We start from the raw sequence: 24,293 nt of genomic DNA, 5'->3' as shown, positions 1-24,293 counted from the left end.
GTAGAAGCCTACTTTTGGAGAAAAGATCTAACTATCACAGAACTTCTAAGGTGTCCCCAAGAAATTAAAAACAGGTAAGAATATACCCTCTTAAATTAAAGCTAACAGGATAAACATAACTTATGTGAGCGCAAACACCTGAAAAATAAATAACCTGTCTAAAAGGTAATGTGCAAATATGGTAACCGGAGTAGGGTATTCCCCAAGTTTTTGAGGGACCACTAATGAGTTCTTGGCCTAAGGTGAACAAAACACACATAGTCCTTGGCCTCATGAAACAGTCCTGTGAGGGAGACACACAACACAATTACACATCTAACTGTATAATTATAAGCCAGGGAGTGAGTTTCGGGGAAAGTTCAGGCACAAATGGCATATAATAGAGAAGAGAGGCTTTCCTGAAAGAGTCTATCAAGAGTTCAGAATCTCACAATTTGATGAAACAAAACAAAACAAAACAAAACAAAACAAAACACCCAAACCCCATCTACAAAGTTATGTTTGGACGGTAACCTATCTAACCATACAAATATCCAGTGTTTTCCAACTTTTTTGACTAACAAACTCCTTTCAAAGGAATATACTATCTTAAAAAAGAATTTAAAAGAAAATTAGGAAAAGGAAAGAAATGTAAAAACTAATTTTGTCACTTTTGTATAACATGATAAAGTAACTTTAAAGTATCTCATTCTACATTAGTACATTATTAAAATCTGATTTAAAAGTTCATTATAAAAAAAATAAAAGTTCATTATAAGTAATATTTATATTTACCAAAAAATCATCAACAAAATGAAAAGGTAACTTACTGAGTGGGAAAAATATTTTAAATCACATATCTGATAATATATATGATATGTGTGTGTGTGTGTGTATATATATATATATATATGAAGAACCCATACAATTCAATAGCAAACATAACAAAAAACAATAAACTAAAAAACCAAGTAGAAGATCTGAAAAAAACATTCTTCCAAAGAAGACATACAGTTGGCCAACAGGTATATGAAAACATGCTCACCATCAGCAATCATCAGGGAAATGCAAATCCAAACCACAATGAGATATCACTACACTCTTGTTAGAATGGCTAATATCAAAAAGACAAGAAATAACAGGTGTTGGTGAGGATGTAGAGAAAAGGGAGCCTGGGTGCATTATTGGTGAGAATATAAATTGGTGCAGCCACTGTAGAAAACAGTATGGAGGTTCCTCAGAAGATTAAAAATTGAACTACCATAAGATCCACAGCAAATCTACTTCTTGATATTCAATTGAAAAAATAAAAACACTAATTCCAAAAGCTACATGTTCCCCCATGTTCACTGCACCGTTATTTTCAGTAGCAAAGTAAACAATATAAGTGTCTGTCGATGGATGCATAAATAAGGAACACCCAGTGTGTGTGCATGCAATGGACTATTACTCAGCCATTAAATTAAAAAAAAAAAAGAATGAAATCTTGCCACTAGAGAGTATTATGCTAAGTGAAATACATCAGATGGAGAAAGATGAATACCTTATGATTTCACTTATATGTGGACTCTTTAAAAAACAACAACAAGCTCATAGATATAGAGAAGAGACCGGTGGTTGCCAGAAGCAGTGGCTGGAGGTAGGTGAAATGGATGAAGGTGGTTAAAAAGTACCAACTTCCAGTTATAAAATAAGTCATGAGGGTATAATGTACAGCATGGGGGCTATAGTAAGTAGTACTATATTGTATATTTGAAAGTTAAGAAAGTAGATCTTAAAAGTTTTCATCACAAGAAAAAAAAATTTGTAACTACGTAAATGATAGATGTTGGCTTAACCTATTTTTTTTTAAGATTTATGTATGTATTTATTCATTAGAGACACACAGAGAGTGGCAGAGACAGAGGTAGAGGGAAAAGCAGGCACCCTGCAGGAGCCTGATGTGGGACTCAAACCCAGAACTCTGGGATCACGCCCTGAGCTGGCTCAAACCCTGAACCACCCAGGTGTCCCAGGCTTAACTTACTGTGGTGATCATTTCACAGTATATAAAAATACTGAATCATTATGTTGTATGCTGAAACTTATATAGTGTTATTGGTCAAGCATACCTGGTTTTTTTTTTTTTTTAATCATTTTATCATTTAAGAAAACAACTTCCCATTTTGTAAGTGACTCACTTATTTATTTAAATTAAAAGTGCTAATTTATTTTTTATTTAAATTCAATTAGCCAACATATAGTAGTACATCGTTAGTTTGAGATGCAGAGTTCAATAATTCATCAGTTGCAAAGAACAACCAATGTTCATCACACATGTGCCCTCCTGAATGCTCATCACCCAGTTACCCCACTCACCTCCTCTCTAGCAACCCTTTGTTTCCTATTGTTAAGAGTCTCTCATGGTTTGTCTCCCTCTCTAATTTAAAATTGTTATGTCATATTTAGTTGGGAAGACACATAGATATTGAGATTATAATGCCTGAAATAGCCAAAAACTTTTCATGAGATGGTATTTGAAATACTTACATTTTTGAACCTAAGAACAAACAACAAATATGTTGAATATAAGAAACAGTATAGAAGATCATAGAAGGAGGGGAAACTGGGAAAAAATCAGAGAGGGAGACAAACCATGAGAAACTCTTTAGGAAACAAACTGAAGGTTGCTGGGGGCGGGGATGGGGTAACTCGGTGATGGGCATGAAGGAGGGCACGTGATGTGATGAGCACTGGGTGTTATATGCAACTAATGGATCACTGACCTCTACCTCTGAAACTAAACTAACGATGTACCACATGTTGGCTAACTGAATTTATTTTTTATTTTTTATTTTTAATTTTTATTTATTTATGATAGTCACACAGAGAGAGAGAGAGAGGCAGAGACACAGGCAGAGGGAGAAGCAGGCTCCATGCACCGGGAGCCCGACATGGGATTCGATCCCGGGTCTCCAGGATCACGCCCTGGGCCAAAGGCAGGCGCCAAACCGCTGCGCCACCCAGGGATCCCGGCTAACTGAATTTAAAAAAAATAATAAGCTTGTTTATCTGAATAATTTTCACGTTTTTGTTTCAAGCAGTAAAATGGGTAAGCAAGTTTAGAACTTCTGTGCAAAAAAAACATTATGAACATGGACAGTCTTTATTCCTAATAAAGCAAATGGGATATTGGGTGTGTGCATATTTGTGTGTGTGTCTTTGTGTATAAAACTGTGGTTTTTGAAGTCCTAGAAAGATCTTGATGTGCTATATAAGAGCAGTAATCAAATGAAAACAATCCGTGAACTGGGTAAAATTTGTCTTGAAGCACTGTTACATTATTATTTTTATTAACCAAATTTTTACACTCCTGTTCCTTATGCTTTCTAGTGTCCAATGGTTCATTAGAGATGTGAATTTAACAAAATAGGAAGAAAAACTGTATACTGGTCAAAACTACTATGGTGGGATCCCTGGGTGGCGCAGTGGGTTGGCGCCTGCCTTTGGCCCAGGGCGTGATCCTGGAGACCCGGGATCGAGTCCCACATCGGGCTCCCGGTTGCATGGAGCCTGCTTCTCCCTCTGCCTGTGTCTCTGCCTCTCTCTCTCTCTGTATCTGTCATAAATAAATAAAATATTAAAAAAAAAATAAGAGCTTTAAAAAAAAAAAAAAACTACTATGGTAACAACGGCTTCACCTAAGCAGTAAATGGAATGTTTGAGTTACAAGCATGTTCACATTAGCTGCCTGCTAACAGGTGGGTTCACTTGACTTACTCTCAGAGGCTCTCAAACTATTCCGTTTAAGGAGGGGGCAGGGAGATGCCTGAATCATTACTTGATTTACTGACTTCTGATTATCCTCCAACCAAATTATTTGCAATTAACAAAAGTTTGTGTAAAAGGAACCTATAGTTGGGGAAGAAATTTTTTATTATCAAGTTTCTTGAACTAGTGTATGTTTATATGTCCCCAGGCATAATGCTGCAGGGTGCCAAGAGTTATGTGAAAGTGAAGGCTAAAGAAAACACATATTCCTGGAACATTAATTTTTTTCTATGTTAAATAAAGTTGAATAATTTTAATGTTAAAACAAATGTAATATGACATTGAGGAGAACACAAAATGTGTATGAATTTAAAAATAAAGCATGTGATCTAAAAACTGAACCATTCCAGACTAGCCAAACTATCCCACACTTGCCCCCTGCCCTGTGTTGAGTTCATCACCCTCCAAGTTAGGGAAACCACAGTGGGAGAATTTGAGAAGCAATGCTTCTGTACGTGTCACATAGCTCTTGTGAGTGAGGCCCTGTAAATAGAAAATAGAACATTTTCTTGATCTTAGCAGGATGCAGTCACTTTTCAAGATCATTAAGACCTCACTTATAACCTAAAGCCATGACTAACGAAAATCTGCTCATTTTAACTCTAGAATTTTTTCATACTGTGTGTACCAAAAACACCTTCCCAGTGAAGATGCTTTCGTTTCTTGTTTTTAAAGCCCCAGTCTTAGGGACAGGATGCAGAAGAGAGAATTTCCAAAGTGTATTTTCCCAAGGGTCAACATACATAAAAGTTGTTAGCACCTTCTAGTTGTGGGTCAGACATTGAGGCACTGGGATTCCCAGGTTGTGCGATGACATGATTTCAAGAAAGTCACATGGCCTCTCTGGGTCTCAACTCATTACCTGTCAACCAGGGAGGTGCACTGACAGATAACCTAAATAAAGGTGTTACGATCAGGACATAAGATTTGTGACTGACGTGATGAAATCCATAACCACCTTCTGAGGGCTGTCAGGGACATTCTCAGCTACCACACTGGGGGAGGGTTCTCAGAAAGCCAAAGTTCACCACCTTTTTTCCCCTCAATAATCATTTCTCAGCATATTCCTACTGAAGGTGAAAGGTCATTGGACCTGCAGAATGCTTTAGTTTCTCACTTTCAAAAAATGAACTAGTAGTCTAGATCTCACTGCATTAAGGTGAAAAATTTCCACAGTACCTTAGATCCATGCACTCTGGAAATTCTTTCCAAAACATGGCTTTGCTGTAGTTGTACTTCAGATCTCTGCTGTCGCCTGACTGCCAACTAAAACAATAACACCGGAGTGGAAACTATCTCATGGAGGCCATTCTGGGAGTCGACATTTACAGAGAAAAGTTTCCAACTTCCTTAGGTTTAAAAAAAGTTTCCACAATTTTCAAAACATTCTCATAACGTCTGAGTATTTCAGATAAGTTTGCTTCAGGGAGTAAGCCAGCTACGTTTTGGTCTTTTCTTAGGCAGTCTTTTATAAACATAGACATTTCTCTACTTAATCTTTGGGGACAAGAATTAAATTTGCTTTCAAATAGCATTAGAAATAAGACAACACCATTTTCCTTGATAGCTCAATATATTCCATCAATAAGAAAATCCGATTTCTCAATTTCTACATGTATCTTTGGCAATTCCCTCATCCTAGCCCAGATAGTTTATTGGTTAAAACACCCCCAGACACCCTTCATTTGCTCTCTCTTATATTTGGTGCCCTCGTCTTCCTTTTCAAATCTACAACCAATACCTTTATGTAGGATTTTACCATTTTGCACTGACCCCCTATTTCCTTTCCTGTGCTTCCTCCTGCTCCCATCTTTTTTTCCTTATCCATCCTGAATTGGACTTATCAAGGCTGGTATTCAAACAATTTCACAGTCTACTATAAATAAACAGCTCTCTCTCCCACCTTCTCAGGCACGACTCCCCTGTTTGAACCTTCCCTCCAGCCAAGCCACTTTATATTTCTGCAACTATGCCACGCGTATTCTACTGCTGCCCATACTTCTCCAACTCAGCTTCCCACTGCAACCAAAATAAAATCCCAAATCCTCACCTCGTGCATAAAGCTCCGCATGAACTGGCCCCTGCCAATTCTCTTACCCCATCTTCTTCCAGATCCCCCTTTAGTTATTAACTCCAGTCGTGTCAACTTTTCTCCTACCCTATCAAATACATTAAATTTACCTCTCTCAGGCCTTTTCATTGCCCTTCCTTCAGCCTGAAAGGTTTGGACTATCCTGGTTAAAAGCATTCTCTCTCCCACAAGTCGTTCTAGCACATTTTCGATTTTATGAGGGCTTATTTGTTTATGTGTTCACTATATATCTCCCGAACTAGAGTGTTAGTACCAAGGGACTTTACAACTTCATCTGCCACTATATCCCCAGTGCATGGATCAGGGCCCACACATAGCAGGTGCTTTATTAACATTTGCTGACTGACGAATCCTACTAGAATTCTCTCCTCTACACCTACACCTTAAAGAATCTGATTCACCCTTTAGACTCACCTCAAATGCTATGTCCTGAATAGGGCATTTATGCCCTCATCACCACTGTCTATAGTTCAGATCAACAAAGTTCTGAGCACCTACTATACAACAGGCGTGTGCTCCGCCATGGGGATGAAACAACAAACAGGATACGCTTACAGTCCCTGTGGCATTTACAATTTAATGGAACTTTACAAACTAAAGTGGTTTCCTCATCCTCTGAACTTCTGTCATAATTAAACTATATAATTAAGGTGATAATGAATCATGGCGTGCCTTGTAACATCTCTTCTATTGTATCAAAGTATAATTTGGTCACTGTTGAACACACTGTCACCCAGTGATGGAGGCTATCTGCTGAAGAGAGCCATGATGTGCCTCCCCCACTCTTCGTTTGCTCCTCTGTGGATCCTCACATGTCTGAGGCACAAAAAAGTGAAGGGTTAGAGGCCAAGAATCCTATTCTTTCTTGGTGCCAAACTCTACGTGAAAAGGATTTGCACGAGTGCTCTTTACAAGGAATTCAAAGTTTTGGAAAGTTGAAGATGTGTCTTTTGGAACCTCTAATGTTTTCTAAATAAACCATATTGCATGCCAAATATGATGAAATTAAATAATATATGTGAAAATGCTTTGTGAAGTGATTATATATATATATATATATATATATATATACACACACACACACATACACACATATACATACAACACACATACACACATCAAGTGTAATTCTGGTGCTATTTAACTTTCCAAAAGTGTAAGCATTTGCTGCCCAAACAGACTATAATTCTTTCAGGCAGGAGTCATGTCTTATACTTCCTTTCTCTCTCCCAGACACTTGAGCAAAGAGCCTTTGTTAATAACAGATACATTTCCGGATGATCACTACACATTTTCAGTTCTAGACTGGGTAACTTTGCCTTTCAGAAATAAAGTTTTTTGTTCTGAAAATCATCAATGTTTCTTCTGGGTCACTAATAACAGAAACATCTTTTAAAGGATTCTAGAGAAGACGAGTTTGCTATTGCCGTTCTAAAACCAGAAGGAAAACAGAGTTATTCATCTGGGCTTCATTTGCTTTAGAAATAGCACTGGAACAAAAATTCAGAGATAAGAATTTAAGCATGAAAACTCTTACTTAAACCACTGCATTTTTAAATATCTGCAACTGAAATGTACCTGTCATGTCCAAGGAGCACATATTCCCTTGAGGAAGGCTAGCATAGGCTTTTCTAATAGCTAGATTTTTATAATATCAAGGGTTAGATGTAAATTGCCACATTAATTCATATAAAAAAGTATATAAGTCAACATAAACACAAACATCCCCAGAACAACTTATTCATCATCTTCTATGTTTGAACAGGATGTATCATCTTTTCATCAAAACCATTTAGGTAAAAACAAAACAAAACAAACCACTGAGGTTAACATTGGCATAAGGAAAACATGAATTCCTTGAATTTCTTAATCTGAATTTTTATTAATCCCATGTTAATTTGACACTGTAACATACGATGATTTTAGAAATGAGGTGCTTAAGACTAAATTATTTTAAGATTGTATTTATTTATTCATGAGAGACAGAGAGAGAGGCAGAGACACAGACAGGGAGAAGCAGGCTCCATGCAGGGAGCCTGACGTGGGACTTAATTCCGGGTTTCCAGGATCACACCCTGGGCTGAAGGCAGCGCTTAACCGCTGAGCCACCCAGGCTGCCCAAAGACTAACAATATTTTAAATAAAACAACAAAACTCTTTTCTCTTTCACGTGTTTCTTTCGTGCCTAGTAGTTTCCTTCTTAGTGAGATTTAATAATAACTCATCAAAAGACCAGAAAATCAGAAATCCTGAAGTTACTTTTAGCTTTTAGAATAAAAAGTTGATTGCATTAATTGTCTGACCTTATGCTGTCAGAGCCATCCATTCCACCTCAACAAAATTAGTCATGCGTGGTCGGCTTTAACCATAAGCGTTTCTCCCACTGGCCTGCTAAGTTCAAAGACAACTTGGCAGATGAGAACGTGTCAGAAAGGAAGTTCAGGCAATGATTGAGAAACTGAGGACAGGAGTCCCCCTATCCACAGGGGATACATTCTGAGCCCCTCAATTCATGTCTGAAACTGGGACAGTACCAAACCCTATATGCACTCTGTTTTTACCTATACATACACACCTATGACAAAGTTTAATATATGAATAAGGCACAGTAAGAGATTAACAACAACAATAATAAAATGGAACAATTATAATAATATACTGTGATGAAAGTTACGTGCATGTGGTCACTCACTCTCAAAATATCTTACTGTACTGTACTCACCCTTCCTCTTCTTGTGGTGATGGGAGGTGATAAAATGCCTATGTGATGAGATGAAGTGAGGGGAATGATGTAGGCATTGTGACATAGTGCTAGCTACTACTGACTTTCTGACCATACGTCAGAAGGAGGATCACCGCTTCCGGACCACAGCTGACCATGGGTAACTGAAACCATGGAAAGCAAAACCATGGGTGATGGTGGTGGCGGGGGGTGGGAGTGGGGGCGGCGGAGAAAATGAGAATGACAAGATAATTATAGCATGAAAAAAAATAATGTACAAGGAAAGACAATGTTAGATTTTATAGCAGGGCACAAAACTAGAGCAGCTCATTTATTTTATTCTTGGCAAAACAAACAATAAAAATGCAGACTTTGGGTTAATGAACTTAAAAATCTCGCCATATGTGTTAACGCAGAGAGCCCACAGTGGGCTGCCAGCATTCCTACGAGTCTGTAATTACACACCAGCAGGTAGAGACTCTTATTGTGACTACATGGATTTGTTTACTATTAACAAAGAAGAGCATTTAAAAATCTCCTTACCCTGTGTTTGTCAGTGGTGTTTCTAATTTCAATTATCACTGACCCCTGCTTTTACACTTGGTTTCTCAATATGAAGACAAAGAGCCATACTAATCTCTTGTAACTAAATCAAAATGGTTCTAAAGTCAAAATCAAGAACCAGGGAAGCATAAAAAGATTTTTAGCCTTTGGTCAATGAAGGTAGAACACAACGGTAAAAGAAAACGAGGACCTTCTTTTAACTCACTGTCCTAATCAGTAATCCAAAGAACCCTCCAATCACATCTGTGGCAGGCTGTATAAAAGCCCCTCAGAAGACATCCATGTGACTCCATGGAACCTGTGAAGTGTGACCCACATGGCAAAAGGGACTTCTGCAGATGTGACTGGGCAACGGGGAGATCATTCTGGGTTATCCGAGAGGGCTCAATGTAATCACAAGGGTCTTTCTAAGAGGAAAGCAGGAAGATCAGATTAGGAGTGGGAGATGTGACGATGGGAGCATGAGGCAGAGTACTGTGTGGAAAGGACCAGAACCAAGGAGTGCAGTGGCTTCTAGAAGTTGAAACCAGCAAGGATATAGATTCTTCAGAGCCTCCAGGTGGAAATAGTCCTACCAATACCTTGATTTTAGCCCCATAAGGCTCATTTCAGGTGCCTGCTCAGCAGCACACATACTAACATTGGAATGATAGGACTAGCATGACCTCTGGACAAGGATGCCATGTGAATTCGTGAAGTGTTCCATATTTTTCATCATGAGCACTGAGGAATGTACAGGAATGCTGAGTCACTACATTGTGTACCTGCAACTAATATAACATTGTATGTTAACTATACTGGGATTAAAATAACAAATTTAACTACATTAGAAAAAAGAAAAAAAGACTCATTTCAGATTTCTGACCTTTAGAACTGTAAGACAATAAATTTGTATTTTTGAGCCACTATGTTTGTGGTACTTTGTTACAGCGAAAATAGGAAATTAATGCAACATTTTATTATACTTTTAAGGATTGTGAAGCTTAGTAGATGTTATTTCTATTAGTTTAAATGAAGCTAGGATGAAAAATTACAAAAGAGGATTTGAAATTACCAGTCTTTCCATACTACCCACTTGTGTGGGAACTGCTAGCATCTAGAGGACTTTGGAGAATATAAAGCAGACATAAAGACAAAGGAAAAATGTGATTTTATGTAAGATAAAGAAAGCATCTAATTCCTGTCTACTACATACTGGGCAAATGCAGGACGCAGAGAACTTACAACTTTGTAAAAGTACTGAACAACAGTGCATCCATCAGCCGAACTTAGATAAATAAAGAGTTAAGTGGCATTCCAAGGATGTGAAAGGAGAGCCTGGAAAGACTTATTTCAACTTATCGACACAAAATAGTCAGCAGGATTACCACCCTGAAAGACTACATGTAGGTAACTCTGACCTGTATATAACATATAAAATAAATCTGAACCCTCAACTCCCACTCTTTTAAGGAGGAAAGTCCTTAGAAATGCTTTTCATCTTGACTTTCCAGGCAACTATATCCTAGCTGTCTTTCAGTTTTCTACAGGAGACCCCTCCCCTTTTTGCATGTTACATGGGGGACCCACAATATAATACTGAAAACTAGGAAAACAAAACTGGGTTCTTGTCAGATGTATACTTTCTGTCTGGACTGCAGTCACTTGCTTCTATCAATAGGTGGTGAGCTTGTATTGGTTGGGCAAATGCTGAGAGTTTATTGAAACTGAAGGAGGAATAGAGTGAGGCAGTGAAAAGTGCTTCTTAGGCACCATCAGTGAAATCTGAGGAAACAAAGAGGTCGAGTGCCTTTACACCAATGCAAGATTTGCACCTCCTGAATTCTCACAAAACTACAGCCTTCAGTGATGACATACATCAACCTCCCCAAGTAAGCCTGACAGGTTACACAGGTTCCGCAGTTGTTGTCTCCACTTCATGCTACTTTATTCGTTATTATTTAAAAGAGACTGTCAACCAACATAAGAGAATTTTAAATATCGCCCCTTTCTTCTGTTCTCCCCAGCCTAGTTCCATCTAATATTACATGAAAAATAACATCAGTGTGTTTTGAAGGTTTATCAATCTTCAAGCCACACACAAACAAATCTCTTATTTTCACAATACTTCTTTCTGAATAGATGGGAATAGACAATCCCTTGTTCAAAAACCTTGAGGGATCCTCGATGTACTTCTCACCTGCTATTTTAATATTCAGATTGGCATCCAGAAGCAAATTTTCAGCTTTTAGATCACGATGAACAATGTTCCGACAGTGACAAAAATAGACGGCTGCCACAATCTGTTTGAACTTCCGACGGGCCTCCTTCTCTGCCATTCTGCCATGGGCCACCAGGTGGTCTGCGGTGAAAAAGAGCACAGTCAGTTATGTTGCACACCGGTATCACTTCAAAAGGTGGACTCCAGGAGAGATGCAAGGGGGCCACCAGATGAACAGTTGAAGAAGTGAAACAAGCAAATGGCAACTTGTGGCCCTGATCTGCATCTATAGAAGCCCATTAGCAAGCAGTGCTCAGACTGTTTTCAGCATACATGAGTATGCAGAGGACTGCATATCCTCTACCCTAAGAAAAAAGAGTTCTGAGGGTTATGATGTTTTTTTTTTTGAGAATCATCACATTCAACACCTCCTCTCTCTTATCTCCATTGTAAGAGATTACAGCAAACATACCCTTGAAGATAAGAATCAGCAATATTTCCTGTGCTAAAGCATGAGTCAAAAAGCAGAGTCACAATAATCAATCATTTTGGGGACGAGAGGAGAGAAGTTAGTCACTGCTAAGGGAGAAACGGCTTTATATAGGAGCCCATCTATGCTAATCTCTCTTCTGCTTTCACAAAGTTTTACAGCTTAATCTAAAAATGTATTTGTTTGGTGATTACACTTGGAATGCATAGAGGATATGCCTCTATCTTTCCATCTGCATTTATGTGCTTTTCAAATATTTCTTAAACTGTTATTATTTTTGTAGATAACAATAGAAAACAAAGAGAAGTTTCTACCACTTTCTTTTTTTTTTCTTTTTTAAAGATTTACTTATTTATTCATTCAGAGAGAGTGAAGAGAGAGGCAGAGACACAGGCAGAGGGAGAAGCAGGCTCCATGCAGGAAGCCGGATGTGGGACTCGATCCTGAGTCTCCAGGATCACACCCCAGGCTGCAGGTGGCGCTAAACCGCTGCGCCACCGGGGCTGCCCTCTACCACTTTCAATGAAATGATTTCACTGGTAATAGGACTAACTAAGCTATAGCAAAAGATTTCCATGTGATGAACTTTGTGATACTATAAATCAAGCTATCTTCAATATTTAAAAGTGAACTGGAAAAAAAAAAGTGAACTGACTGACCCAGAGCCAATCCCATTAATTACCAATTACCAATATAATTAAATACTTTTTTCTAACATTGCCAGTAGGTTTATACTGAACCAATGAATCCTAAACCCGAGTTCTTCATCTAATTGATAACATATCCAGATCATAACAACTGATGGGATTAGAAACACTGGTGATACAACTTGCCCTACTGAAAACTTCCAATGGTCTCATTAGCACTATCCTTAACCTAACTCATCTAGACGGGACAAGGACACACTTGCCATCACAAGCATCCTGAGATAGTGGGAACATGAAAAATCAGACAATATAAATAAGCATATTACTGTTTATCAATAGTCATCTCAATAATCCTACCCAACTGTTCTGGCACCATGGCGAGCACCCACAGGACCAGTCACATGTATCTTTTCTTCATCACAAAGAGGAAGTCTGAGATAAAACATGTGCACTAGTATTGACCACCAAGATTGAGGGCTTAGGACAAGAAATGGGGGTAAGGTGTAAAGAAGGGGAGCCAAATGACAATCCATCTACACAGCAGATTTTCAAATAATTCAAACTACATTCTGACCACAAAGAGCATAAAACTTTAGCATCAAATACTACAGTAATTTTAAGAATAACGTCTTGTAGATCACTGAAACTATTAAGAAAGACCCTTCAACAGAATTATTGTAATTGTTGGTGTTATCAGTGGCTTCTACCCCAGCTTCTTGAAGCATTTCCCTCAAAGGCTATCCTTTATTACAGCCAAGATGACCAGTGTAGTAGGAAAAAAAAAAAAGAGAAAATGGGAAGTCTTCATTTAGAAGTTAAAAGGACAAGAATACCACTTTCTACAGTTTAGAGGTAGTGATAAACGAGCACGCACTCTGGTGTATTTACGCTTCTGGTGAGATCTGTCAAATGAACTTTAAACACCACCAAGTCCCTAACTAGGGAGAGTCACTTAATATAAGCTGTTAAAGAAGTGGACATCCATCAAACACGCAACGCTAGGTTTTATTTTAAGACTCCATCCTCTCTAACAGTACCTGCTCCTTTGACCCCCTATTCCTCTTAACCCAAGGCCTAATTATTCTAATAATATGTTTTAGCTGCTAAACTTTGTCTAATTAAAGGGCTTTGAAGAGACAGCTATTCTTGAGAAACATAAAAATAAACCCTTATGAAGGTTTACCATCAGAAGCTCATTTGGCCAAGCCACCCATTAATTAAAATGCCCAAGAGACATTCGTCTGGCAGTAAATACTAATTACCAGAACACATCAAAGAGCTTCTTAAATACAACAGAATGATTAATTTTGTGATTTCCAAAATAAGTGATTTTCTTTTATTTAAAAAAAACAACTATATTTTCTAAGTACTTTGTTTTCCTAAAATGATTGCAAAGTTCTCAAAATTGTTACACGGGCCAGGAGCTAGTGGAATGCAGCCTAGTCCTGTTTTATCTCCACAATGACACACTGGTTGTCCTTGGACAAATCATTTATACTGCCAATATCCCCACCTCTTGAACTGCTAAGCAGAAAGAAACCCTGTTCCACGCAATGGCCAAAGAAAGGATAGCATATTTGCAAATAAACTTGTACAATGATTGGGAGTTATCCTATACGATATAACTTTAACTTTCAAGGGCATTTAAAAAGTATTTTTAAAAAGGTCCACTCAGTATCTAAACAGAGAATATTCAAATATTTAGCTAATAGATCCTAAGGTTCTTCAGGATTCAATAGTGCTTGAAGGTAATTATGATATATATCAAATGTCACTGTTACATGGATCTAATTAAAAGGTATTTGTGAAAGCATCCTGGGTAAGAGTTTAAGCTATATAGTATTTTCCCAGAGACACCTATAGTATCCCTATAGTTATGAATATAAAGATATACAAATCACTTTTTTCAAGTGCTGGCTGCTAGCATCAGATCTTTTTTCCTAGTTACTGTGTTTGACGTTTACATTTTCTCGGCTTTGGAGAAGTACAGTACAGGACCACCTTAATGGCTCCCTGTCATTCAGACTTTTTGGCCTCTGCTTTTATTTCTGCCCATCTGATTGCCGCCGCCGCTACCTCCCATCCCTGTTAGTTTGCTTTCAGAGCAAACCTATGGGGGCTAGTGGGTGTGCCAGGAAGCCAGCAGCCTGCAGTGGTTTCCAGTCCCTGCTGAAACCGCCTTTCAGCTGCCCGAGGACAAATGGCTGCTTTATGTTCACGTGTGCCCCATAGGCAGGCAGCAAAAACTTTGCAAGCTCAAATGCGATGTTTAACTTCCAGCAAAGAAACTCAGAGCAGTAGCCCGGCCTGGACCTAACAAAAAGTCACAGCATTTGAATAAATACTGGGGTAATTTCAGAAGACAGATGAAACAAACTGGTTCCAGAACCACTCAGAATTCAGAGTAAGATACATTCTAAATCTTGTCTGGATAAACCTCAGTGGAAAGGCACCCTGAGGAATTGTCTTGCTTCTTCCAGGCAGCTCAGTGAGCTAGTTCTCCTAAATCCTGAGGGCCATACCACCTTGTACCCTTAGTCTTGAACTTCTCACACAGCAGCCAGGATCCCAGGTCCTGGGCCCCAGCCTCCGAGCCCAGATCCTCTCCAGTTACTCATCTGTTGTACCAGCCCCAACCCCTTTCTCTCTTCAATGATGCACTCTTTATCTATTTAGCTGTCCCTCTATCTCTGGGGCAAATGTTAAGTTCCTCTCTATCACAGCTTCATTCCAACCATTTCAGACAAGACAAGGATGAGGTGACTCTCTGCTAAAGGGAAAATACAAGTCTCCTGTGTCAAGTTTCTATCCAAAGGAAGAAGTTGAAGATGACTTTCTGACTTTCCAGTTGCCATAAATCACTTTGCAAGGGACTTCTTTCATCTTTTTTTAACTGCTCTTCCTCATGAAGTAGGAAGAAGCTAAGCTAGTGACACAGTGGTGGTGGGGGGATGCATATAGCTCGAGAAGAGAATTCTTAGAAATGGAGGGAATGAATTCCAAAGTGTAAAAGTATGAAGAGCAAGTAAATATATAAAGTTTGCTTCAGAATTCCCTACTTGTAATTTTGTCCTAATCTGACTCAGGAAGAAATATCTTGTGGTACATTTTAGAGTCGAACCTTTCAAAGAGCGAAAATACACATAAGGCGGTCTTAACTTCCTTCGACCAGCCTCACTGGAGTGTCAGAGGCACGCCACTAATGGGATGGTGGTGGGGAGCCAACACTTCTTAAAATAAGTCACTCTTCCACTATAAACAGACAGTGTCTCCATTTGTCTGCTGAGTCTATGACTCCAACTGATCCAAAACACTAGCTGAAAATGAATATGCTCTGACAGCAGGTCAACCAACAGGGCAGAAATTTTTCATTTCTTTTGATAAAGAAATAGCCCAGTCCAGAACGGGGTGGCGGGGAAGCAGCCTGTGTGCTAAGCTTAGGTGGCTACCTGAGAAGACTTCTGCCAATTCCAAGCTAACCACAGCTGGCAGTTCTGTGCTTTGCCACTCACTTCTATCATTTCTTCTCTCTACACCCATGGAAACGACTTCCTGTTTATTAAACAAATGCTTCTTTCCAAAAGAGCCAGGGCGAGGCCAAGAGAACTCAGCTGCCTGGGAGCAGGTTAACAAGAGTGCACTCACTTCAGTGTCATCCTGTCCCTAACCCATGCAGGCCCCAAGCTACCACCCTGCTGGAGGAAGGAGGGGCTGGAGGAAGGAGGTTCGTTACTTTGTTTTCCTTGCCAAGAATCCAACTACCTCACATCAGCCTTCTTTTCTTGTTGCTGTTTCTCCTCGGTATCTTTTTTTCTTCATGCTTCCAGGCCAAAACCCTTGTTGTCACCCCATTCTCTTTCTCCCACACCCATATCCAACCCATCAGCAGATTTTATTAGCTCTATCTTCAAAACATACCCAGCATTCAATGAGCCCTCACCCCATCTCCAACCCACCTTCATGTCAGCAAACTAGTCCAACAGCCATTATTTCCCTTCTGGAGCACTGTGATATCTCATCGGAATGCTCCTAATACCCTCGATTCTGTCCTTGGAGGCCTATGATCCACTCTCAAAACAACCAGAGCAATAACTTTTTAAAAACTTTATATTTTGAAGTAATTACTAATTCACAAGAAGTTGCAAAGAGAGTACGGACAGAGCCCATGTACCCTCCATCCGCTCTCCCTCAATGGGCAAATCTTACATAATTCTAGAATAATATCAAAACCCAGACTTTGACATGGGTACAACATGAGTACAGTCCTATGTCATTTTCTCACATGTATGTTTGTGCAATGACCATTGCAATCATGATATGGAATGACTTGGAGTTTCTTGGTACTGAGTATTCCTGCAGATACAAAAACAAAAAGCACACCATATTTTCTTCTATCCCAAGTAAGTTAAATTTTTTCCTTAAAAGTCTTGAGGAAACACAATTTCTTTGTGAAACATAGTCACAAGATACGCCTTAGTTCTTAAAGTTTTAAACTAGAACTATTTCCATTGTTTCCTATGCCTCCTTACTACATACAAAAGAATGCTCTATGTATGATCAATGCTTCATACTTACGGGTTAACTCAAGGAATATCAACCAGAGAAAAGACTATATACCTTTTATAAAAACATATTTCTTTACTCTTCATTATTCCACTAAACAAAGTTTGTAAACTAAGTACTATTTTATGTTAAATCTTTATAACAAAAATAGGCTATTCTTCTGATATGAAGTCCTTTCACATTAATGTATAACAGAGGATTTATTTTCTTATAGCTTCTTAAAAAAATACCTCTGGACTAAGCATCAAGCCCAGGCAGCCTGTGAAACAGAATCCCATATATTCCAAAAGGCCTTTCAAGAATGTTATTCAGACACTTCTTATGTAGTGCAAATGTTTTACATGCTACACCCATATACCAGCAAACACGGGTTGGCTAATTTTGTGATACAGACGCTATCCCTGATTCCTAGGATAATCCACAGGCTTCATATCAAGCTCATTCTTTAAAAACCAGCTCAAAGAACATTTATCTGAAGCTTTTCCTAACCCACTCACCTACCCTAGAAGAAAATGCTTCATAATTTGTGTCTAATGGCATTTATTCTACATATTTCTATAATATCAGTGAACAACTGTATTACAATTATGTCTTAACATGTCTGTCTTCTCTTGTAGACTAGGATTTCTTGGCTCACAATGGGTTTCTATCTATGAATCTCTGCAAGGTGTAGGAAAATACAGCATGCTTTGGTTTGCAAGAATGGAGAGAAAATACTAATGTGCACACGGGTACACATGGGTACATTTGTTTAGATTTTCTAAAAGAAGTAATGTTAGGTGAAAATTTTCTAAAAATGGTTACTTATAGGGGGATAAAAAAAGGGGGTGGAAGCGAGACTTTCCTGAACGTACCTTGTTTTATAGCTTTAACCTTGGAAACATGTAATGTCTTAAGTAACTCAAACAATTCACAACTGAATCAAACGGAAGAAAAAGTAATTTCTAAAAACTAAAATCAAACTGGAAAAAAATGAACCTAGCTGTAAGTTAAGCTAGGCCATAACCATTCAGAGAATACTTTTTTAAAGTGACACAGTATTCTGCATTAATGGGACAAAAAGAACGAGTTTCCTCAGTATTTGTAATAATACTGGAATTGCTTTGAATCAATTTTGCCCTTATTCTCTTTGATCAAATACGTAATTATACTAAAGTCATTTGGAACCACAATTTTCAGCATAAGAGAAATATGACATAAATACATAATATTCAAGAAGTTTAAAATGCTAAAATCTTAAATTCAATTGGAATGTTATGACAAGCTCCTGTTTTACTTTCCTCTCTATATAAAAAATACATATTTCCCACCTCTGTGCCCTGAAAAGGCCTCCAAACAATGACAGTAATAAGCATCCCGAGGGCACAGTTTCTGGTCTCTACATGCTATTTTCCACTTGAAAGAACCACAGCTCCTAGAAGACATGTCTGATTCTAGGTCTGATACAAGAAATGTTCAGGGTAAGCCTGGAATATATTACCTAAAAGCAAGGAAGCTATCAAAGATTACTGGGATCATGTCAAAAGGACACAGGAGTCAACTTCAAGAGGCTCCTGCTGGCTCAGTGGAATAATTTGAACATCCAAAGGATAACAACTCAAGGGACTGAAACACATCAAATATATTAAAACTCATAAACTCGTAATAATATTACAAATAAAAATCAACTTTTTTGGTCACCAGTATTTTCAATGTCTACAAAGAGTCAACTTTTATAGGTGGTTAAAGTAGGAGAGTAAATTGAGTATCAGCTACTCTTTCATAATCAAAACTAAAGTTTACAATACCATTCTTTTTTTAAAGATTTTATTTATTTATTTGTGAGAGTGAGAGAGAGAATGAGCAGGGGGAAGGAGCAGGAGGAGAGTGAGAAGCAGAATTCATCATTCTGAAATTTAACATAAAGGAAAAGAATTAAGCACTTATTTTGCCTTTATTATAGTTTCTAAACAGTTTACAGCAACATTCATTACAAAAGAATCAGAGCTAACAAATGCAGAAAGAATGAAAGAATTAGAAAATCACCATATTGCAATTTTTAATGGAATATGTGTCTAAGCAACTAAATAAGAAGAGTGACTATGGCTAAGACACTGGGTCAAAGGCTGATGGGAAACTTTATAAGAACTTTATAAAACTTTATACATCACTACAAGCGGGGAAACTAGACATTACACAACTCATGAGATGATGCAATAGGAAGACAATGTATTCTTGCCCCCATTTCCCCCACACTGGCCTGTTTAACTAAACCACTTTACAAAACTTAGTGAGCTAGGGGAACATGCTGAATGACACAAGAAGGATCTGAATCTATAATGTGGGAAATCTTACAGGATGATCTAGTTTCTTCAACAAATAAATGGCATAGAAAATAAGTGTGTGTCTGCAGGAGAGGGTTATGGTTGTTACTAATTTGTAACAAATTTGTCTCAAAATTTGAGACAGTTATCAACTTAATGGATATATGGACTTTAATGCAACATGGATTGAGCAAACTATAAAAAGCTGTTAGGAGACAAAATGGAGAAAGCTAAACATGCCCGCTTATTAGTAAGAAAATGCTGTTAATTTTGTTGGGTGTAAAAATGGTATTGTAAGCTTTAGTTTTGATTATGGAAGAGTAGCTGCTATTCATTTACTCTTGCACTTTAACCACGTATAAAAGTTGGGACTTTTGGGGCACTTGGATGGCTCAGTTGGTTAAACACCTGTCTTTGGCTCAGGTCATGATCTCGGGGTCCTCGGATCGAGTCTTGCATCAGGCTCCCTGTTCTTCGGGGAACCTGCTTCTCCCTTTCCTGCTCCCCCTGCTTGTGCTCTCAATCTCCCTCCCCGCCCCCCCAAATAAATAAATAGAATCCTAAAAAAAAAAAGTTGGACTGTTTGCATATATACATACAGCAAAAGACTATTATTCTTCAGAGAAAGAAAGTATAAGAGGTGAGCCCTCTATTTACCCCAAAGCACAACCTAGGGAGACAGAGCCCAAGCAGAGAAGTAGATGAGGGTAGAGGAATGAGATCAGAGTTTGAAGCTAATAAGGCAGCTAGAATTTGGGTGGCAAGGCAGCAGAGGAAGAACACCAACAATTACACAGAAATTCCACTCACAGTCCTGGTCAACTCCCATGTGCAAAAACAAGACTCTGGGAAGTCTAGCAGAAAAAAAATTGATGGGAGAATGAAAGCTAAAGAGAAATTTTTAGATGTTACACAGCATTCAGGAGATGTTGGAGTTCAAATTCAGCTCATAAGGAGAGACCTCCGTGACTACTCTAGGCCCTCAGTTGAGACCCCAGAAGATGACACCTGAGGAGTAAGAGCTGTTCCATAGGAATAAGGGTAAAATTCCTAAAATCACCCTAACAAAGCCTAAAACCAACCCTCAACATGATCAAGCTGATCCGTCTGTAATTTAACTTCCTGCCACAACAAACTCAACATTACAGAAGATAACATAATCCAGAGTCTCTACAACATGTCACCCTTAATATCTAGCAAACAACAAATTACTAAACATGGGAAAAGGCAGGAAAAGTGATGATAATCAAGAGATTAAAGTCAACAGAAGCAGAACCAAAAATGACTCTAATATTGAAGCTAGCAAGCAAGGACTTCAAAATGACTACAATTAATATGTTAAAGAAAACACAGGAAAAGATGTACAAAGGGCCAAAAGGTAGAATATGTCAACGGAGAACCAGAATCTAAAGTATATATAATCTAGGGGTGCCTGGGTGGTGCAGCTGGTTAAGGGTCTGACTCTTGGTTTTGGCTCAGGTATGATCTCAGTCAGGGGCTTGGGACTGAGCCCTGTGTCAGGCTCCATGCTCTGTACAAAGTCAACTTTAGACTCTTTCCCACTCCCCCTGCCCCACCCCTCTATGTTCTCCTAATAAATAAATCTTTAAATATATACATATATATGTATATATATGTATAATCGTATGTTCTAAAATGGCAAAACACCTGAAATTGAGAATTTATTGGATAGGCTTAACAGTAACACCAAAAAAGACAGGATTAAGTGACCTTGAGATAGGTATTATGGTTAAGTTTCTTTAAGTTCTTATATATAAAAGAAAATATTAAATATTTATGAATGAAATTATGATTTTTCAAATTGGCTTTAAAATACTTTTAACCAAAAAAGGTTCAGAGAAAGGACGAAACAAAAACAAGCAAAACGTTGATAACCGTCAAAACTGTGTGATGAGTACAACAGAGTTCCTTATACTATTCTCTTCCCTCTCACATATATTTGAAAATGCTTATATTAAAAAGCTTTAAAAGCTTTTTAAAATGGAATCTATCATTTGTACACCTATGTTTATAACAGCATTATGCCCAATAGCCAAAAGGCGGAAACAGCCTATGTATCCACCTCTGGATAAATGGATAAACAAAAAGTGATATATACACATAATAGGATATTACTCAGCCTTAAAGAGGAAGGAAATTCTGACACATACAACAACATGGATGAACCTTAAGGACTTTATGCAAAATGCAACAAGCCAATCACAGAGGGACAAATACTATCTGATTCTACTTGTTTGAGGTACCTAGAATAGTCAAATTCATAGAGACAAAATGTAGAATGAGGCTGACAAGGGCTCGAAAATGGGTAAATGAGATTGAGCCCCATGTAAGGCTCCACGAGGGGTGTGGAGCCTGCTTGAGATTCTCTCTCACTTCATCGCTATCCCTAACCCCCTGGAAGTGCACATATACTCTCTCCCGCTCTCGCTCTAAAAAATAAAATATAATAGAACTGGGATCAATGTATCTCAATCTCTCTCTCATACACACATACACACACACCAGCCCAGTCCCAAATATCTTTGAGACATCAAAGTTTGAAAGCACACTGAGGGGAGCCCGGGTGGCTCAGTGGTTTAGCACCGCCTTCAGCCCAGGGCCTGATCCTGGAGACCTGGGATCGAGTCCCACGTCAGGATCCCTGTGTGGAGCTGCTTCTCCATCTGCCTTTGTCTCTGACTCTCTCTCTCTGTGTCTCTCATAAATAAATAAAATCTTAAAAAAAAAAAAAAGGCATCCTAAGCACACTTGTTTAAAAAAAAAGAAAAGATAAGAAAGCACACTGAAATATAGTACACTAATTCCAAGTATGTCATAAAGGTCTCCTTATATAAAGTCAATTTGTAAATGTGATGATTAAAATATTCTTATTTTTTCTATTTTTTGTCAGAGAAACTGAATTTTCCAAAGAAGGTCAGGAAAAAAAAAAACAGTTCAGAAAACCCTCTGGAAAAATATTAATACAGGAACCAGGCAAACATATTCCTTTGGGATTTGTATATATCAAATGCAGCAAAAAAATTTTTGCTAATTCTCTGGGGCATTTAATTTTATGTAATGGTAGAACTGGCAGGGTGATCACACAAATATGAAGGGGTGATTAGCAGTAAAGTAAGGTCATACATCTCATACATCTGGGGCAGGTTGCAAACATAAATTCTAAAGCCATGGCTGATATTAAGAAAATAAAACCACAAAAATGAAGAATAATGAATGGGAAATTAATTGGGGAAGAGACTTAGAAAACTGCTTTTATAGCCAAAGGGAGTAAATAATGTGGTGGGCAAGCAGTATTTTTGTTGTAAAGATATACAGAAGGCCATAAGGATTAAATAGGAAAAACATGTTATAACCAAAACACAAACCCAGCATATAGCAGTGTGCTCAAATAAACAAATGGGAGAGTATTCTCAAACAAACAGAAGGTTCCAGGGTAACATATATGAAACCAGTAACATCTGGCAAGCATGGTTACACAAGTCAGTCTTTCCCATTCTCTGCCTGACTGGTCAGTCTCTGAGTGTCCTGGAGGCTTGTTGAGAAGCTCGAGGTTCCATACATGTTGGCAACCATTAGGAAACGTTATTTTTAAGGCACGGAGAAGGCCCATAATAAATCATATGCACTTCAAAAAACTGCTATTAATAATTTATTATAAATGCCCATGAGCTCTGCCTGGTATTCAGGAAATTTTTCTTGATAAATTGCTGGATTTATGACTTCATGGTCTCAGATAGGAAGTTTGGGGATATATATCTCTAAAAAAATTATACTGTGGAAGTTTTAAATTATGAGTTTAGTGGTTTGCCAAACTAACCAGTTTCTCCATTCTGTTTGTGAAATTAAACAGACCCACACTATCACGGCTGCCCCTTCTTAATACAGTTCTGAATAGTATGCAATAATCATTTCAACAAATCAAATGGATGAGTAATAAATGTTCATTCAATAATCATTTACTGGAGCCTATTAAATTGCTTAGAATTCATAATCTTCAATATCTTTCTCTGCAGTCATCCAGAAAACAAAAAGGTGTTTTCCCCCACATCAAAAACTCATTAACTAAAATGTGTTATGGAATAACATAAAAATTCCATTTGACTTGCTTATATTTCATCACAACACAATGAAATCATTTTACTGAGTGCTTACTATATTTTAGACACTGCAGGAAGCAATGAAGACACAGATGCATACAATTCAAATGCTATAATCTGCAATCTAGTGACATTCTTTCATTCACTTAGTCTTTCATCCAGCTGATCAATAAATACTCATTGAGCAGGTATCCTCTGCAGACACTATTTTAAGTACTAGGGATTTAGCAAGGCTCAAAATGTAAAAAGTCTTTACTCCCGTATATGTTAATTGTTGATAAGAACAAAGAAGAAAAATAAAGCAAGGAAGGAGATAGAGAGTAGTGGGCCAGTAGAAAAAGTGAGATTTTTAGATAGCATGGCTAGCAGAGACCTCTCTAATAAGGTAACATTTGATAAGACATCTGAAAGAAATGGAAATGCTATGTAGGTGTCTAGGAAAAGAGTATTTCAGGAAGAAGGAATGGAATATATGAAGGCCTTAAAGTGAGAATGTACTGGAGAGTTTAGGGAACAAAAAATAAATGCCAATGGGGAAGAGTCCTGGAAGCTGAGGTCAGAGAGGCAGCTAGTGTCAGATTATATAGAGTTTCACTGACCACAAAAAGGACTATGTTCCAAATAGATGGGAAAGACAATAGAAGTAGCTGAGTAGTAAGATTTCACTTTCATTTTTAAAGAATCACTCTCATTGCAATAGTGGAATCAGGGGAGACTTGGACACTGGTCAAAGGCTACTACAGTAGTCCTAGCAGATGACTGCGACCTAGACCAGGTTGGTACTGGTAGAGATGGTGGATGAATT

The 24,293-nt window shown here is 38.1% G+C and overlaps 1 protein-coding gene and 1 pseudogene across 8 annotated transcripts in view; one reads left to right on the top strand and one right to left on the bottom strand.

The window, feature by feature from the left end:
- The window catches only part of SIK3 (SIK family kinase 3), a 240,358-nt gene that overhangs the window by 65,781 nt on the left and 150,284 nt on the right, over positions 1 to 24,293 (bottom strand). For all 8 annotated transcript variants that reach the window (XM_038536044.1, XM_038536047.1, XM_038536049.1 and 5 more), the window contains exon 4: positions 11,347 to 11,508. In XM_038536044.1, the coding sequence (XP_038391972.1) occupies positions 11,347 to 11,508 (162 nt within the window). The remainder of the gene's footprint in view (positions 1 to 11,346; positions 11,509 to 24,293) is intronic.
- LOC119872043 lies at positions 9,780 to 9,879 on the top strand (annotated as a pseudogene).

This window comes from Canis lupus, chromosome 5 (genome assembly GCF_011100685.1).
Source record: "Canis lupus familiaris isolate Mischka breed German Shepherd chromosome 5, alternate assembly UU_Cfam_GSD_1.0, whole genome shotgun sequence".
In the NCBI taxonomy this organism is placed as follows: domain Eukaryota; kingdom Metazoa; phylum Chordata; class Mammalia; order Carnivora; family Canidae; genus Canis; species Canis lupus.
Note: the sequence above shows the minus strand (reverse complement) of the source record. Positions and strands in the feature narration are given on the sequence as shown.